Genomic DNA, 20,489 nt, shown 5'->3' with positions numbered 1-20,489 from the left:
AAACCACAATACTGCTGTTCACATTTGACATTTTCAACATTGTAATCCTTGTAAGAATTAATAACAAGTTACGATTAATAATCAACAAGTTAGTTTAAAAGGTCATTGAAATATCACTGCTACAATCCAAGAAATCCCATCAAGCATGCAACTATGTTTGCAATACCCTTGGATAATATTAAATTTTTTTCAACCTTTATTATACTCACTCTTCCCTTACCCATCAGAAGGATCAAGAGCCAAAGCACGTGGATTGTCCAAATCTTTCCACACCAAAACCTGCCGATATTGCCCATCCAGTCGTGCTACTTCAATTCGATTGGTGCCCGTATCTGCCCAGTAGAGGTTTTTTGACAACCAGTCTACTGCCATTCCTTCTGGGTAATCAAGACCAAACTCAATCACGTGCTCAACAGAGCTTCCATTCATGAATGCACGGCTAATGGTCTATGGTGAAAGAAAACAGCAAAAGTGATACAACACTGCATATCATACATTCTTTTCTTTTTATTCTTTCTCAGAATGTAGGCACCTCTGGCAAGGTCAACATTGCCTAACTCTGATTACCCTTGGACTGAATGACTTGTTAGGCTATTGCAGAGGGAAGGTAAAAGGCAACTACATTACTGTGGGTCTGGAGTCACAGCTAGGCTACATCAGGTAAGGATGGTAGATTTCCTTCTCTAAAGAACATCAATGAACAGAGAGGTCTTTGTTATAATCGATGAAGGTTTTATTTCTGACACCAGCTTCAAGTCCAGATTTATTGGTTGAACTGAAATTCGATGAGAATAATGGGATGAAATTCTGTTTTGGATTTGAACCCATGCTCCCTGAGCATTAGCCTAGGCCTGTGGTTTATTAGTTCAGTGTCATTACCATGACGCCACTGTCACCCATGTATCAACAATCAACAAATTAACAAGGTAACTCATTCCAAAAAGTTTCAAATCTTTGCCTATATTCTATTGAAATTAAAACACAATCACATTAATATTTCTTTGAACAGAACAGGCTCACGAGAAAGCAATAGGTCAAGACTACTTTATTCTCTTTACAAAAAACTGCATTCAATTATGCATTTTTACTTTGCAGGTTTCATTACTTCCTATCAATTATAAAACTGCACAAATTAAACATTTATTTACTTTCACCAATATCAAATGTTTTCCTTTATCAGACATTCTCCATTAAAAAGTGCTCTAAGTCATGGAGAACTGGGTATATTTTTCAATTTGCTTTTTCAGGTAACCATCACAAGAATTTTTTTGAACTAGCTTAAAAAGTTACTGCATTATATAGTTCTCATGAAATTCAGGTTTATAAAGCTGCTTCAGGTATTCTTCTGTCAATGTACTGTACATACCCATGTAAAAGTCAATCCCATGTGAACATCGATACATATAATGTTTGGTTTAACAAGTTCTAATTTTCCATTTTCCTCACGTAAAAAATAAGACTTTCAGGGATCAGAGCACAAAAAATTCAAAACCAAAGGTTAACTCATATAATCACACTAAAACCCTCAATGTATTATTATTCATCAAATGTAGGATCTAGGGATCAACTCCCAGAGTGGATATTGTAGTGATTGTAGCAAGGTCAGTCAGGTGGACATCATAGAATAGGAGTTCTTAGACCAGATTCATAAACCCAATCAGGGAGCCCTGGCTGACAGATAAAAACAGGAGTATACGAGGTTCTCTTCACTCTGAGAGCTGGCTTTGAGGGAGTTGGGTCAGTGTCAAGGACTTTCTATGTACAGGTCATTCTACTATAATGCATGTTTTGTCAGCACGAATTGGCTGTAACGAAACTGACTAATTGTGGACATTATTTGGACCATACAAACTTTCTACTGAATGGATATAGCAATTTTCTATTAGTGATCTTCTACAGCACAATTTCCTACAGTGGTTTTCCATTGCATGATTTTCTATAGCACAAGGTTGTGCAGGAACACAACTGTTGCGTTATAGCAGAATGATCAGTATAAATAAAAGATGACTTGGTGACAGGATGTCGGCCTCTGTTGAGTTATTTCGGATATCAAATAAATGAATGTTCTCCTTGCAGTGTGGAGGCAAGTCAGTGTCTTGCCAAACGTTTGCAACTGTCGAATAAGTGCAATCCATTGCACCAACGCAGAGGTCAAGGGCTGGTGGCCATCAGTGTGATATTTTCTAACATTTTGGGTTTTCCCTTTTGTTGATCTTTTCTCCTGTTTGTTCATGGGATGTGGGTGTCACTGGCTAAGCCAGCATTTTTATTGACTATTCCTTGTCATCCAGAGAGCAGATAAGAGTCATTTACATTGCTGTGGACATGGAGTCACAGATAGAACAGACTAGGTAAAGATGGCAAAATTCCTTCTCTAAAAGGCAATAGGAAATCTGATGGATATTTACCAAATATAGGTGTGCGTGACTCTGTCCATCCATGTGCGCATGCGTGTGAGAAACAGAAAAAGGGAAGTGTGAACAGTAGAGTTGGGCAAGAAACAATGTTTTAGGTACAGGTATGGGATGCTGCTTTCCCCAGTCTTCTCTATAATGGGCTATAACCTTCAAATATACACAAAAAGCAGTCATCCAATAATAGATTTGGGAATCAGGCTAAGAGATACTAGGGCCTCCTGAACTCAATGCTGGCCTTGAGCCAGACAGTGGGTTTATAGGAGGTTGAAGAGAAAGGGGATAATCTGGTTGCTAATCTGCCAGGCCTGGTGAAAATGGGGAGTGGGAGAGGAAGTTTCTGAATGAAAACATAGAGAGAAGTAATGAATGATGGGTTTAGATGCTCTTCCACTGTTAGCTTGTGGATTCTTTTGTTAAGTAAAAAATGAGGTCTGCAGATGCTGGAGATCACAGCTGCAAATGTGTTGCTGGTCAAAGCACAGCAGACCAGGCAGCATCTCAGGAATAGAGAATTCGACGTTTCGAGCATAAGCCCTTCATCAGGAATACTGGGTTTTGTTAACCCCTGTTGCACGTGCTGGGTGCATATGCTGAAAGAAAGCACATGGGTTCTTTCTTTTTTTAGTTGATAAAGTGATTACCTTTTTTTGGATTTCACACAGGATTTTGTTTTTGTTCCTGTTTCATGCTGTATGGACCCAAATTAGGCAAGCTTGCCAACCTCTGAAATCTTTGTAAAAGTCAACCATTACATTGTTGCCTGAAGAGTTGTCATTAAAGTTCAACTTTTATATGGGTATACATGGTATATTCCATGAAGAAACAAACTCCTCAAATTGTAAAGCTAAAGTAAAACGTTATTATTTCAACGAAATAGTACTTTTAGTTTAACTTTTGCACGTACATAATTTATTGATTTAATTAAGGGTGACCTTGCAAGCAAAACCAAAATTTGAACTCATGTTTCTGATAATATAATTGAATGCTATAACCCAAAAGACAGGCTGTCCAGCCACAAAGTCTGTGTACTGTTTTATCTCTGCATAATCCATATTTCAAAGAGAAGCCACTTTTTAAATGCATTAAAAATTATTTACCACTCATTTTTGGAACTGATTAGTGTTCAGTACCTTTAAACTGATGTCTGTCCAATAAATCTTGTTATCAGAAATGTCAAAGTCAAGTGCAGATGCTTCCTTCACCCCAGTTAATGGAATTGGCACATCATTGTTGTTGGTCTCCAAAGAAATTCTACGGATGTCTGCCCTACTGGAGAACAGCAGGAACGCTTCAGGTACAATGCAGGTTTTCATGTCCCTTATCAACTCTAGGCCCATTGGACAGGCACAACGTGGACCCTGAGGTACATACAAACACAGGTGACTGCAGCCACCATTATTTTTCGAACATGGGTTCGTTCCTGCAATACCAACAAATAAAATCGCCATCATTTACCAACTAATTACAGTTAAAAAATTGCAAAATACTTTGTAGCACAAGGTTAAATATTATCAGCATGTCGCAATGGCACTAGCGCATATATGTTAGCAGCCCTGTTGTGAGAATTAAACCTCTCTCCATGTGTGAAGTCTACTCATTTAGCAAATGGTGAAGCACTATACAGATTGAACACTGCATATGAAACGTTTAGGTAGAAGTAAGGTATTTGGTTCTCCTCCATTCTTGAATTGGTGAGTCATATTGTAGTATCGTTTCAGAGGCCAAACGTTTTCTACCATCTTGCTTAAGTGGATTTTTTTCATAAAGTCCAGACATTAATTGCTGGCAGAATATTCAACTTTCAAGACATCAAAGTATAATCTGATCTACCCTCACCTAATACATGTGTACACATGCTGTTTGGAAAGTGGTCAGTAACAATGAAGGGAACCCTGATTGACGATCCTTTTTTATGAACTCAAATAATGATTAGAGTGGATGCACACCCTTCAAGATTACATACCAAATGTTTCTGTCACTTTTGTTGCTTTCAGTCCCATAAGATCAGGTAGCTGATCAATTATAATTTCTCTCTCTGCATGGTGCTTATGAACACGTTCAATGCTTCTTCTCTGCCAGTCAGTCCAGTAGATGTAGTCCCCCAATAAAGTGAATCCAAATATGTGGGGAAGCTTATCTTCCACAAGTGCCCTACGACCAGTTCCATCTACGTTAATCACCTGTTTGAAAGAAAGTAAAAAATGCCCATTTCAGAGAAGATATGAATACTGCTGGATGGAGTTGGACAAGAAACAATGTTTTGGTGCAGGGATGTCACTTTCCCCATTCTGCTCTATAATGGACTATTGACTTCAAACAAAAAAAGTCCTGCCTTTCAGTTAGTCAAATACCACTCATGTCTATTGTGCCAAATTATTTTTTGATGACATTCTGAGCAGTGATTTGTCTTCTCACATCTGACTTGTACCTTTAGAAGAGGACAACTTCTTTTAAGTGGTAATTTTCACCTTGTAAAGAAAAGATAATTAAAATCCAGAAATTGTGACGTCTTCTGGAGAAACTTAAAACTGATATTGTGGAATGGAAGCAGAGGAAAATAAATGCTTTATGTCCTGAATTACAGGGCACAACCAAAGAGAATAAAACTAATTCTAACTAGAACAAGTCTAACCATTACCTTTAATCCCTTGGAGGATTATTAAAAAATGTAGGCTGCAAAGAAGTTTCTATTCATTAGCAGCCCTTCCAAACCAACAGACTTGGTAAGGCCCACTGTTGCCCAATGTAAAATAGTGCACCTCATGTACAGGTTCCAATCCAATGACCGGTCCCAACTGAGTTGGAGAAATAATTTGCTCAAAAGCCATTTAATTTTGCATATCACTACAAAATATTTGAGGTGTAAAGATGAATTCTTACTAAGGTGGCAAACAAAATAATGCAATTTCCACTATTAAACCCCAACTGTGCAAGGAACTGAAACTTGTTAATTCATAATTCCATGATAGCACACATGTTTTCATATTACATCAGGTCAAGAACATGAGAGCTTTGTTAATTTAAAACAATTGAAAACCCAATGTAAAATAAAGGGGCAATTGAAAGGAATTAAAAAGAGAAAGATTAAATGAGGAGATTCAATTTCAGCTAGGCTTGCTTTACCATGAATATCACTTAACTGCTTCTCAAAAAGTATGCAAAAATGTAAAATCCTGTCAGTTGCACCATTATCACCTCACCAAGTTATCAGTATTTGCTGAGTAGCACTCTTGCTTTGGAATCAGAAGGCTGTACTCAAGTCTTGAGCGCATAAGCTTAGTTGATCATTTGCTCTTATGTGGGAGACAATATTGCACTGTTTCATCTGCTGTGAAATGTTAAACCAAGGCATCATCAGCTTTAACAGGTGGATGTAAAGGAGACCATGACATCATCTGTAAAAGAGCAGGACAGGTCTCCCCAATGTCCTGTGAAACTGACACCAACATGTGGTCTGGTTATTTATTTTGAATGCTATTTGCAGGACTCCATGTTTGCAAATTTTCTGCTGTTTTCTGCAAATTTTCATTATAATATGATAATACATTTCAAAAGTACTTCAAAGATTGTGAAAGTACTACATAAATGGAAATCTCTCTTTAACAACTTGAAACAAGAAAATTAAAACATTAGGAAAGACGTCTAAAATGTATTTATTTGTAGAAGCATAGAAATTGGTCAAATGTGATGTTTCACACAAATTCAGTGGTGTGTGGTTCATAATGTGTTTGATAATGTCAGTCCATGTTACAAATTCAACTTTATTCACCGCTGACACAAGGTTAGTTGCTCTACAGTTTCCTGCCTTAACCGAATCATCTTCTTTAAACAATGATGTAACATGCGCCACCGACCAGCTCTTTGATAAATTCCCATTTTCTTTCACAGAACAAAAAAAATGTGTGCAATTTGACATTAATTGGCTATTTCATTCAGAGGAAATGGAAACATCACTAGATAGTGATGTTAAAGCTGAAATGAAGACACAATGGCTGTGATTTTCCTGTTTGCAGTCCAAGTGCGGCCAGGGCATGTTCAGTGGCACCTGAATATCTGCTCCTACATTCTCTCTCGCTCTCTTCCCCCCATCCCCCCTTTCCCCCCCACATTCTCCGCTCTCCCCTCCTCCCATAATGCACTCACTCTCATCCCTCCCCATGCATACACACCCCTTTCCTAGAGACAAAAGAACAGGAACAGGAGTAGGCCATTTTGCCCACTGAGCCTGCCTTACACCAAATACGATCATGGCTGATCAAATAAGTTATTACCTTTCACCCATTCCATATCCATAACTCTGCATATCACTTCCTTCCCACTCTCTCATCTCTTTTCCTCTTTTATTCCCCCCTTACCCCCTCTCTCTTTCCCCCTCCCTCTTTCTTTCACCATTTACCTTATATCAATATGAAAATAATTCATGGGGCTTTGCCCTCCAACTATTATCGCCACCCATCCTCATCCTACCAGCAAACATTGCTTGCAAGATGGACAGGCAATTTTTTGACTTAATTGCTCTTCATCAAATAGGCAACTTTGAGTGCTTCTGTAGAATCCTTGATTAGCCAATTGGAGCATCCTAATTGAACGGTCAATCAGAAAAGCTGGAATACTAACCAGTGTATCCAAAAGCTGTGCCATGCCAAATGTCTTTGTGAAAGTAAAAAGGTTTTTGGGAAAGAAAAGCTCAGAAGCGTTGTGTGCCCTGCTTTGCCACCTTGGCGGTCTCTTTGGGGATGGCACCTTCTGTTCCCTCTGAAATGGAGCCTTTTCCTCACAGCTGCTTCACAGTGCCCCATTCCCCACATCTGTAACAGACTCACTACTACCACTGCCCCAGGTGTGCAGGGCTCAGGTTGAATTTACACTCTGAAAGAATCATCAGAATGGACATATGGCTCTGCATTTCTGAGGAAGCCTGGAGTGGTTTCCCCTTTCAGAAATGCATAGCTCCCATATTTCATTAAATAAGCCCATTACTTTGAGTGATTTGGTGTCAACTTGTTTTATGCTCAAATGAAGAACCTTGGTAAGCTTCAATAAATTAGAGGTGTTACACAAATGAAAACTATTCCTATAACACTTTGGAAGAGAAACCAAGGAAAAGACAGAGGGAACAAAGCCAGATCGTAAAGCTGATAGTGTATTGGGGTGAGCACTGAGGGGAGGGAATGAAGCAATACACAGTGGCAATGGTGTGCTGAGAATTATAGACTGCGCTAGGAAATAGTGGAGTGTAAGGTGAAGGGGAAGAGAGCATTAAAAGGAAAGGCAGCTGGAGAAGAGTTCAGCAGTGGTACAGGAGACAGAGCATTTGGTGCCACATTCCCTTCATTCAATCAGCACCTACTAGTTCTGTCCTGTAGTACAAGCCATAACATATTACAAACGCTTTGATAAAATATCTGTGTTACTCATCCAGAATACTCCTGATATGTGAAACTAACTGAAGAATTTCCAAGATTCCTGTTCCAAGATAGAAACTATAAATTTAAAAAGTGACAACAATGCTAAGTCTGTACATGTCTTTTTTTCTCTCACCCGTAAATTGCTCTCATGGTATACGATAAAATACTTTTATCTGAGCATTAGTTGCACTTCTATTAACTCAATCAATTACAGAATATAACTTAGAGCTTCTGATTTAAAAATGGCATCAAAAAAACTCTCCTATCCTTTCAGGTGAACATAAACGATCCTTTTCATAAGCAATGGTGCTGATCGGGTTAGGGTAATGTAATGTATAATGTATAATGATCAACATCGCAAACATTGACTTCAGAGCTATTTGTGAGACTTTACTGTGCAAATTGTTTTCTGTGTTCCTCTACATTCCAACAGTGACTACACTATAAGAGTGTTTAACTTGACTTTTTGCTATCTTGATATCAAAGTATTCATTTATACAAGTTTTTTTTCAGTAACAGAAACAAACTCCAGCACTACTCCCAGATTTCTCCTTGGGAATGTAAATGTACTCAGTCTTGCTATATAAGATGACCAATCAATGCTTGGTATGTTCTGGGTTGATACAAATTCATAATCTAAAAGGGACCAGCTGTATTTTTATGCAGAGCACATGTAAAAAAGACTTGAAAATTTGGGTTTGTGTGTGATCATGTTTTTAAAAAATTGTTGAGTTTTGAATTTATTTTGACAGCAAGACTTTTTTTGGGGCCTACTAATCTCTTTAGTCAGACGTGACCACAGGAATGGAATATAGATATTATTGTGTGGCATGGTGGTGAGCATGCATGAGAAAGCGAATAGAGAAAGACGCTAACTGGAAAAAGTGAAGCAAGCTATAAAAGTAATACAAACTTCAATTTAACCGACACCTCGTAGAAAGGGACTCTTGATAAACCAGCAAAAATTTAAATACCTGTAGATTACTATATTTTTACTGAAATTTATTGTATTATTCAGTCCAATTATTAGTTTTAGTTATTTACCTTAATGTAAGTATACTTGCTGCTCACATGAAGTATCAACAGTTGATTCAATTTTTCCTGAAATAATGTGACACACAGCGATGTCCAAGTAGTCAGTTGAGGGTGTGAGAGGGCTCTGTGCTGGTAAGTTTTATTTAAGGCTAAACTGCATTATTATTTAAATGATTTATGCTGGAAATAAAGTATAACAGTGATGTGTACATCTCTGCATTACGTTACTATTAATTACTGTGTTTTTCCTTTATTTTGTGGACCTCTTGATTATCCAGAATATTTGATCAACTAGCACACACCTGGTTCCATAGGTGCCAGTTAATAGAAAGTTTGCCATATACGGAAGTAGCCATGTGGATGTCCCAAAGTCAATAGTCTGGATATTCACAGGTACTGTGGGGATGGATGAAAGGAGTACACAGTTTGTGACAGGAATCCCAGAAATGCAGGTTTTCCTTCATGCTGTTGGGTTTTAACAAATTTCTCTGCCCAGAAGTCTGCCTACCTGACAAGCTGGGCTGCCAGTCAGTGGTTTCATACTGCAGCAGGCCCCAGTCCTGCTCTTCCTGGCCCACAAGCAGTGGCAGTTACCTTCTTCTCCCAAGTGTCCTTCCCTCACTTCAACTGGCAATTGTCATGGTGCTTCAGGATCCAGTTAACTGACATGCTTCTTAAAATGTTTAACGCGACAACCCCCTTGCTGAGAATGGATTGGCTGCCCATTTACCCTTTGTCCTATCTCCATAAGGGCTGAGCTTAATATTTTTAGTGTTTTAATATCTGACCTGATCCAACCCAATCTTCTGTGTGCTGACACTCAATCCAGTCTCTTCCAATATATAATCACAGAAGTCATGTTTACTACATGAAAAATATATCATTTCTTTGGAACGATATATTGTATGCAATGGCATAGTTGATCCAGATTATTCCCAGGGTTGATTGTTTTATAATGTCTGCTCCCACAGGGAACAATATCTAAACACACAAATCAAATTTTTTAAAAAATCGGACACAATTTCTCCATTGGAAACGGGAGGAATGGCAACTCCCAATAAAGGTTTTATCCTTGTTAGACATCTCCATGGAATATGGGGGAGAAGATATTTTCCTATCAACCTGCTCAGTTGTGATGCATCCCTCGAGCAGACTGGATCTGATCCCAGGCTTAACAGCCCATTAGCAATATATTTGCGGATCAACCTGTTCAGAAATGCTACGACACAGATCTGAAGCAAGCGGGATTTGAACCCAGGCCTCCTGGCTCATAGGTAGGGACATTACCACTGTGCCACAAAAGCACATTAGTAAGAGGGAGAAGAGCTAATCTGTTGACTGCAGCTAAGGGAATCTGTATAGACATAGTATTGTTCCAGCCTAGATGAAGAATGTGTAAAATGCTTTGACTGCAATAGTTGCAAATTCCACTTTGTTTAAATTCCATCAAATTCTGAGGAATGTAATTCAGGTACCACTACTGAAACTGTACCAGTTTAGATGGGCTTATTGTACCATCCTGAGACTCCAAAAGGAACAGGAGTTGAATCTTCGTGTCTCAGCCAGTGTAAAAGCTGTGGAAAATAGGCATTTTTTCAGGCATATTTTCTTCACTTGTAATGACTCATATTGCCAAACTGTGAATTATAGAGCTGTTGTGAAATATGTGGGATGTTTTGCTGCAGAAAAGGCGTTATGTAAGTGCATATTTTTATTAGATTGGGTATGCATATAAATATCCCTCCCCTTCAGTTACTTTGATTATTTGAAATCATCAAATTAAACAATGAATTCTAAACATGAACAGTTGTAGAAACTTATTTAAATCATGTTGGGCATAATGTGAACAGTTCTAGTCTCTATATCACAGAAAATGATCTAAGAACCCTGGAGAAAGTCAAAAGAGCTTTACAAAATTGATACCAGAATTGAGAGGTGCCAACCACCAATACAATGGAGTTCTTATCTCCAGAAAAATAAAGGTGAATAAATAGATGCTTAAAAACCATGAAGTTTTCTGACAGGACAGAGGTAGAAAAAATAGGGAACATAAAACCAGAGAACATAAATATTATTTGCTATTTAAAAATTTCAGGACACACCTCTTCCTTTGAAAATGGTGGGAACATGTGATGGTTGGAGGAAAAAATGATGGATGCATTTAAGAAGCTAAATAAATACATGAGAAAGAAGGAAATGCTTTTTTTTATTCATTTATGGGAGTTGGGCATTACTGGCTGACCAGTATTTATTGCCTGTCCCTAGACACCCTTGAAAAGGTGAGGCGATGGTGAGCTGCTTTCTTTAACACCTGCAATTCAACTACTGTGGATTGACCAAGAATGCCATTAGAAAGGGAATTCCAGAATTTTGACTCACCGATAGTTAAGGAACAGGATATACTTTCATATCAGGATGGTGAGTGGCTTGGAGGGGGAACTAGCAGGAGGTGCTGTCACCATGTTTCTGCTGCCATAGTATTTCTAAACGGAAGTGATCATGGGTTTGGAAGTTGCTGTCTGAGGATCTTCGGTGAATATCTGCGCTGCATTTCATAGACAGTATGCAATGCTGCTACAGAGTGTTGGTGGTGTGGGGTTCAGGTGTTGTGGATGTGGTGCCAGTCAAGTGGATTACTGTGTCCTGGATGAAGCTGCTTAAATGCAGTTGGAGCTGCACCATCCAAACAAGTGGGAAGTACACACTCCCGACTTGTGCCTTGCAGATAGTCGGCTTTGGGGAGTCAGGTGGTGAGTTACTTGCTGCAGCTTCAGACCTGTTCTTGTAACCACTGTGTATGTGGCAAGTCCAGTTGAGTTTCTGGTCAACTGTAACCCCCAGAATGCTGATTCAGTTACGGTGTCATCACTGAATGTCAAGGGGTGGTGGTTAGCTTGTTTCATATTGGTAATGGCCATTGCCTGGCAATTGTGTGGTACAAATGTTACTGGTCACCGAAGCCTGGATATTGTCCAGATCTTGTTGCATTTAAACAATACAATCCTGCATCAGTATCTGAGGAGTTGCAAATAGTGCTAAACATAGATTCGGGATCAGTTCCTGCGGATTGGAGGGTGGCTAATGTTGTACCACTTTTTAAGAAAGGTGGGAGACAGAAAGCAGGAAATTATAGACCAGTTAATCTGACCTCAGTAGTGGGAAAGATGCTGGAGTCTATTATAAAAGGTGAAATTACGACACATCTAGATAGTAGTAACAGGATAGGTCAGAGTCAGCATGGATTTATGAAGGGGAAATCATACTTGACTAATCTTCTGGAATTTTTTGAGGATGTAACTCTGAAGATGGACGAGGGAGATCCAGTAGATGTAGGGTACCTGGACTTCCAGAAAGCTTTTGATAAAGTCCCATATAGGAGGTTAGTGAGCAAAATCAGGGCGCATGGTATTGGGGGCAAAGTACTAACTTGGATTGAAAGTTGGTTGGCTGATACAGAGTAGTGATAAATGGCTCCATTTCGGAATGGCAGGCAGTGACCAGTGGGGTACCGCAGGGATCAGTGCTGGGACTGCAGCTTTTTACAAAAAATGTAAATGATATAGAAGATGACATTAGTAATCACATTAGCAAATTTGGGTGGCAAGGTGAAATGTGAGGAGGATGTTAGGAGATTACAGGGTGACCTGGACAGGTTAGGTGAGTGGTCAGATGCATGGCAGATAAATGTATGGTTATCCACTTTGGTGGAAAGAACAGGAAGGGAGATTACTACCTAAATGGAATCAATTTAGGTAAAGGGGCAGTACAAAGAGATCTGGGTGTTCTTGTACACCTGTCAATGAAGGTAAGTATGCAGGTACAGCAGGTAGTGAAGAAGGCTAATAGAATGCTGGCCTTCATAACAAGAGGAATTGAGTATAGAAGCAAAGAGGTTTTTCTGCAGCTATACAGGTCCCTGGTGAGACCACACCTGGAGTACTGTGTGCAATTCTGGTCTCCAAATTTGAAGAAAGACATTCTGGCTATTGAGGGAGTGCAGCGTAGGTTCACGAGGTCAATTCCTGTAATGGTAGGACTACCTTACACTGAAAGACTGGAGTGACTGGGCTTGTATACCCTTGAGTTTAAAAGACTGAGAGGGAATCTGATTGAGACATATAAGATTATTAAAGGATTGGACGCTCTGGAGGCAGGAGACATGTTTCCGCTGATGGGTGAGTGCCGAACCAGAGGACACAGTTTAAAAATACGGGGTAGACCATTTAGGACAGAAAGATGAGGAGAAACTTCTTCACCCAGAGAGTGGTGGCTGTATGGAATGCTCTGCCCCAGAGGGCAGTGGAGGTCCAGTGTCTGGATTCATTTAAGGAAGAGTTGAATAGAGCTCTCAAGGATAGTGGAATCAAGGGTTATGGAGATAAAGCAGGAACAGGATACTGATTAAGGATGATCAGCCATGATCATATTGAATGGTGGCACAGGCTCGAAGGGAGAATGACCTACTCCTGCACCTATTGTCTATTGTGCAATTGTCAGCGAACATCCCCACTTCTGACCTTTGATTGAGGGAAGATTATTGATGAAGCAGCTGCAGATGGTTGGATCTAGGGCACTGTCTTGAGGAATTCCTGCAGAGCTGAGATGACTGACCTCCAATAACCACGACCATCTTCCTATGCACCAGCTACGAATTCAACCACCTGAGTGCGAGCCCTTTATACCCAATGATTCCAGTTTCGCTAGGGACCTTTCGTGCCACACTCGGTCAAATGCAGCCTTGCTATTCAGGGCCATCATTCTCACCTCTGGAATTCAGCTCTTTGTCCATTTTGGACTGAGGCCATTTAGGACATCGCTGAGGTAAACTGAGAGGAAACTTGAGTGGAGATTATGTATCATTCTGTTCAGACACAGAACACAAAACATTTCAGCGCGGTAAAGGCTCTTGGCCCTCGAAGTTGCACCGACCTGTGAAACCAATCTGAAGGCCATCTAACCTCCACTATTCCATTTTGTCCATATGTCTATTCAATGACCATTTAAATGCCCTCAAAGTTGGCAAGTGTGCTACTGTTACAGGCAGGGCATTCCATGCCCCTAATACTCTGACATCTGTCCTGTATCCATCACCCCTAATTTAAAGCTATGACCCTTGTACTAGCCATCAACATCCAAGGAAAAAGGCTGTCACTGTCCACCCTGTCTAACCCTCTGATTATTCTATGTCTCAATTAAGTCACCTCTGAGCCTTCTCTCTAACGAAAACAGCCTCAAGTTCCTCAGCCTTTCCTCGCAAGTCCTTCCCACCAAACCAGACAACATCCCAGTAAATCTTTTCTCCACCCTTTCCAAAGCTTCCATATCCCTCCTATAATGCGGTGACCAGAACGGTATGCAATATTCCAAGTGCGGCCGCACCAGAGTTTTGTACAGCTGCAGCATGACCTCATGGTTTTGAAACTCAATCCCTCTACTAATAAAAGCTAACACACTGTATGCCTTCTTAACAACCCTATCAACCCTGGGTGGCAGCCTTCAGGGAATCTATGTAAATGGACACAGATCTCTCTGCTCATCTACACTACCAAGAATCTTACCATTAGCCCAGTACTCTGCATTCCTGTTACAGTTTCCAACTGAATCACCTTACACTTTTCTGCATTAAACGCCATCTGCCATCGCTCAGCCCAGCTCTGCAGCTTATCTACGTCCCTGTGTAATCTCCAACATTCTTCGGCACTATCCACAACTCCACCGACCTTAGTATCATCCGCAAATTTACTGACCCATCCTTCTATGTCCTCATCCAGATCAGTGGAGCCAAAACAGATCGTTTTAGTATGTCACTTTTATTGGAACAAAACAAGGCACCTTTTGTGCGTAACAGAAGCTCTAGGTTATACAGGTCAGAGGAACTGAAATCATACCACGCATGTTATGACTCATCTCTAGAACAGGTGGGAATTGAATCAAGACTTTCTGGCCCAGAGATAGGCACATTATGATTGCATCACAAGACCACTTGAGTGGAGGTTAATATTCTGGTGTAGATCTTTAGGGCCAAATGGCATGTCTCACTGTGTAAATTCACATAACTGAGAACAATTTGTGTTTATCAAGATTCACTTGTGCTGTTAATTGTATCCTTGTAGTTTACTGCCTGTTGTAATACACTTTTACTTTGAGAAAATGTAACTGGTTAATTAACTATATTAAGAAAAAAACAACTCTCTTTGGATTTGCAAATTAAATAATAAAAAAAACATGAAGAATACCCTCAAGATCTTTGCAGGTACGTGCACATCAGAACACTGCTCTTGAACAGGATGAAAGTTTCTAAAGAGTCTAAGAAGAAAAACCATGATAGCAGCCTATGCCAGATGGAAAAATACTCCAAGTTTGATTACATAATGCAACAATTTCTCAATGACTTAGCAGGTAAATGCACAGCATTATTCTGCAGAATTCAAAACTTTTTTGCATTGCTGTCAGGTCACCTGAGCCAAAACAGGACCTTAGTTTGTATAACTTACCTTAGCTCTTTCTCTCTCATTGCTCAGCTTAAGGAATGTTGCTGCTGAGAAGTGCGAGGAGGTGAATTTTGGTTAAGGAGAGAATTGAGGCACTCTCCATCTTGCTACAGTAACGAGGTCAGTACTAACACAGTGCAGAAAGTTAACAAAAGCATTGGTTCCCCAGAGATTAACAGATTTCAGCTTCATAAACTAAGATCAGAGATCTTAAATAGGTTCCTCTGTAGTGTTCACCATAATTTCAACCTGCTGAGTAGAGACAATGCAGCAGCATTTTAAATAAACGTGTCACTTTTAAAATCTCAATGTACCATTTGCCTGATTGTATATTTCATTCTTCACTTTATATACAGAGGAACCTTGACCAACCAGCACTTGATTGTCTGAATTTCAGATTATCCAGCAAGATCGCAAGGTCCTGATGCTTGGCTAAACTATGTTATCCAGCGTTCGATTATCAGGAATTCAATGAACCGAACAAAATACTCTCCACTCGTGTCCTTCGGCTAATCAATGTTCCTCCGTAATTAAGAATCTTAGATTTGACGTTTTAACAAATGATTGCAGGTACAAAGTCTCAAGTGAAGCTTGTAATTATTTACAACATAACTTTCAAAACACTAGAAAGGGGCCCGTATTATTTAACCTTTTGAATCTGATTTAGAATTGTTTGGTAAATTATACATACAACAACAAATACTGTGGTTCCACTGCCATATGACTGCAAATTAATCATTTGAAAATTGTGAACTGCATGGGTCAGTGTATTATTGCTTATCTAAATTTCCATGATTTCTGTTTTCTGGAGTTAAACTAATGCTTTTTGTGATTCATGTATTTTTGACAAGCCAAGCAAAGTGATGAAATGAGAATTTTTGCAAGTGCATTTGTAATTGGTAGCCTGAGGCACAGGGGTTAAGTAAGCAATCATTCATTAGATAATTGAAAGATCAGTATTTTTAAATGCCATTGTTAAAATTAAACAAAAAAGCGAGATTTTTAAGAAATGAAGAACATCTCCTCAAAAAGTTTCAAATTTAGAAATAAGAGTGGTTTTCACAACTACCATGTATAAGGACCAGAATATGGGAATAGGAATACTAGAACTGTCCATTAAGAGAAACTAAAGATATAAATAACTACAGCAGAAATAAATAAATAGAACTACTGCTCAAAGTACGACATTTATCCATTTATTGACATTTTAGGTCTATCTTAATTTCTCTATATCCATTGACATCGTGGGGGGAGAGGATATTTGGCGTAATTTACATCCTGAAGCACCAAATCAGCCTCAAATTTCCACATATCACCACTGGGTGGCTCTGTAACCACTGTCATCCTTCAAACTGAAACATCGAAAACAACTAAATCTCCAATACCATCTGAGAGCTACAATCAAAATTGGTCACCTTCAGATTTCAGTAATTTTCCCTTCCAATCAAAATATGAAATCCATCCTTGTTCAGCCCAAATCTACGGCGAGAGAGAAAGCAAATTTTGACAGTTTTGTATATGGAAGAGAACTTCACCACAAATCCCAGACAAAGGATAGCTCAGCCCCTCCAGATTCAAGACTTCACAACCGTATCTCTGTCATCCTCTCATTGAGGATTGGCTGTCTGACAGAAGGCAGAGAGTTGGGATAAAAGGTTCTTTTTTGGAATGGCAGCCGGTGACAAGCGGTGTCCCGCAGGGTTCAGTGTTGGGGCCGCAGCTGTTCACGTTATATATTAATGATCTGGATGAAGGGACTGGGGGCATTCTAGCGAAGTTTACAGATGATACGAAGTTAGGTGGACAGGCAGGTAGTACTGAGGAAGTGGGGAGGCTACAGAAGGATCTAGACAGTTTGGGAGAGTGGTCCAGGAAATGGCTGATGGAATTCAACCTGAGCAAATGCGAGGTCTTGCACTTTGGAAAAAAGAATAAAAGCATAGACTACCTTCTAAACGGTGAGAACATTTGTAAAGCCAAAGTACAAAGGGATCTGGGAGTGCTAGTCGAGGATTCTCTAAAGGTAAACATGCAGGTTGAGTCCGTGATTAAAAAAGAGAATGCAATGTTGTCACTTATCTCAAGAGGGTTGGAATATAAAAGCACCGTTGTGCTACTGAGACTTTATAAAGCTCTGGTTAGGCCCCATTTGGAGTACTGTGTCCAGTTTTGGCACTGGAACGTGTCCAGCGGAGATTCACACGGATAATCCCTGGAATGGTTGGTCTAACATATGAGGAACGGCTGAGGATCCTGGGATTGTATTCATTGGAGTTTAGAAGATTAAGGGGAGACTTAATAGAAACTTACAAGATAATACATGGCTTGGAAAGGGTGGACGTTAGGAAATTTTTTCTTTTAGGCGAGGAGACTAGGACCCATGGACACAGCCTTAAAATTAGAGGGGGTCAATTCAGAACAGAAATGCAGAGACATTTCTTCAGCCAGAGAGTGGTGGGCCTGTGGAATTCATTGCCGCAGAGTGCAGTGGAGGCCGGGACGCTAAATGTCTTCAAGGCAGAAACTGATAGATTCTTGATGTCTCGAGGAATTAAGGGCTACGGGGAGAATGCGGGTAAGTGGAGTTGAAATTCCCATCAGCCATGATTGAATGGCAGAGTGGACTCGATGGGCCGAATGGCCTTACTTCCACTCCTATGTCTTATGGTCTTATGGTCATGCCCCCCCCATCCCACTGATCATTTTCTCTAAGTTTCCCCTTGGCCGAGGCGTTCCCCTCTCCCTCTTCTGTATTCCCAGAGTCTCTCAATAGCCTTTCAACTTTAATTTACTCCACTGCTTCTTATCATTCTTCTATTATTTTCATTTCCTGGTAATTTCAAAAATAGTCAATGGAAGGGACAGAAAAAAACACAACTGAAACTAACTTACAGCACAATCAAATACCGAATTGTTTAAGCAGGAATTCTCAAACTGCCATTTGCATAAACAAATGCTTCAAAAGCTATGGAGATGCTTTAACTATAAAACAAGATGAATTTAGGAGCAGGCCAAGTGAGTTAAATAAAGTCCAGAGAGTAAAACAACCAATAAAAGTATCCAAATGGTTTATCTCACCGCCAAAGAGTCAAAGTTACATTTTGGCTGAGACTGTGAAGAATGCCAAGCATCAATTTACAAAGTGCTTCTTCGTATCCTTTGAGTTGTGGTGAACTGACTTAGATTACTCAACACCAAGTATTTTTCATGAATAGTGAATGTATATCATTTTGACACACCCCCCACTTTTATTTGCCAATCTTTATTATTTTTGTTACATTACTAAACATTTCATATTTTCCTACAACTTGGCCCAATTTATGACACATTTTGTAATTCTGGATTAAATTTCAACTTTTGGCATAGAAATTTTCAGAAGAGCTGAAGTTGATTTTGAAAAATATCTTTCTTTGAGAGTTCAGAACGGTTATGGTCCTCAGTATTGATTGTAATTGAATAGGTCCACAAGAATTTTATATTCATTCTATTTTGAAGCTTATCTAAGTGGATGCAGTTGGTGAGAAATTGAGAACTTGGCTTCCAAAGTAATCTATTCTGAGCTTCTATAGCATATCTCCACATTTTCAAGTGATCTTTTATGACATAACTTGTGATAAATTAGAGTTTTTCTAAGAATTAGAGACAATGACCTATCAAAACTCAGATTTCGCTTAGGATGTAGGAACATTGGGTGCATCTCCAATCATTTTAAGAATGAGTAGATTCTGGAGGTTTTTTTGGCAGTAGCTGGAACCTGGAGCTTTGAGTTCGGACAATGGAATCATTCGGACTAGATTTAGTTTGGAAAGTACTGAATATCAAGAGGTTTCCTGGGATTTGAAAATGGAAATCTAGGATTTTAGGGTTCAGGGAATGTGCTGAGGAAATCTAAGAAATAGGATTTGGCAGTTAAGAGGTTAGGATTTCAGAACAGTGGTGAGAATGAAGGTGAAATTAATATCTAGGAGTCTTCAGAGGGATAGAGTCCTGAAGAACAGAAAACTGAACTACCCTGGACTCTTCTTAAACCATTGAAATTCGATCATCACTAACATCCAGCTATCCAGCTGTGTTCGCTGATTCTACCTTAGCTTTATTTGCATCCTCAAGTATCCCCTATTGCCTTCCACTTTATTCACAATCTTTTGAGTTTCTGCTTAAAAGTATTTCGGAACAAATGTTCTGCTTTCAACAAGAAATGGGGAAAAAAAACATTGCATTTCCCGTCCCATTCAAATATAGTGAAGTTAACTCCATTTCCTTTCGTGCCATCAACAAAGTCACTTGAAGAATGAGCAATTGCGTGGTAACAAGTTTACTTAGTTTCCATTATAATTATGATCAGAGTTATATAGAAAGGACTTTTAAAGGACAAAATATACCAGTATAAAATGATGAATGATTATTGTTGGTACATCCTAGTCCAGTTAGCCCATTGATCTCTAACCAGCTTTAGAGAAATGAATGCAACCAGTCTCTCTCTCAGAACCATTATCTTTGACCTCACACACTTTCCTGACCAGGCCAGGACAGGATTCATGTAAGCTGAAGGAAACACACCTATATCAACGTGATCACTTCACAAATGCGAGGAAGTTGGTTTAAATTCTATTACCTTGAGCATAAAGTTTTAAAAATTATTTATATAGTGCGAACTGGTAACATGAATATGTGTACTGTCTTGATTAAAGGAAACTGAGCAAAATACATAATACACATTCTGACTGACTCAAAAATTTATTTAATTATACAAAATATACAAATATACAAAATATACAAAATTATACAAATGATCTAAGGTGACATCTGTTGAAGTACTCTGAATCTGCAAAACTTGGCCTGGCAAGGTTGAGTTTTCTAAGATCAGTTTAATTTTTAATAAATCAAAAGCAATTAAGCATCAAATTATGGACTGCAGAACAGTGAAGAATTATATGCCTAGTATATGTTTGGGAATATTATTGCTTTTGTACTGGATTTCTGGTTGGAAATGGGAATTTTGAGGAGGGAGAGGTGGATGAAGAAAACATGCAAATCTCTTCTCCAGCCAATTATGACTGCAGTGAATGTAGCTGCATTGGTTGTAATTTTCCATAATACCCTTGATTCTGGGAATGTCCCATTGGATTAAAAAATGA

The 20,489-nt window shown here is 39.2% G+C and overlaps 1 protein-coding gene across 1 annotated transcript in view; it reads right to left on the bottom strand.

The window, feature by feature from the left end:
* The window catches only part of LOC132824426 (low-density lipoprotein receptor-related protein 5-like), a 207,830-nt gene that overhangs the window by 41,369 nt on the left and 145,972 nt on the right, over positions 1-20,489 (bottom strand). The window contains exons 8-10 of the mRNA XM_060838902.1: positions 4,381-4,597; positions 3,548-3,837; positions 221-447 (exon numbers count right to left, since the gene is read on the bottom strand). Coding sequence (XP_060694885.1) covers positions 221-447; positions 3,548-3,837; positions 4,381-4,597 — 734 coding nt within the window. The remainder of the gene's footprint in view (positions 1-220; positions 448-3,547; positions 3,838-4,380; positions 4,598-20,489) is intronic.

This window comes from Hemiscyllium ocellatum, chromosome 18 (genome assembly GCF_020745735.1).
Source record: "Hemiscyllium ocellatum isolate sHemOce1 chromosome 18, sHemOce1.pat.X.cur, whole genome shotgun sequence".
Classification (NCBI taxonomy): Eukaryota; Metazoa; Chordata; class Chondrichthyes; order Orectolobiformes; family Hemiscylliidae; genus Hemiscyllium; species Hemiscyllium ocellatum.
Note: the sequence above shows the minus strand (reverse complement) of the source record. Positions and strands in the feature narration are given on the sequence as shown.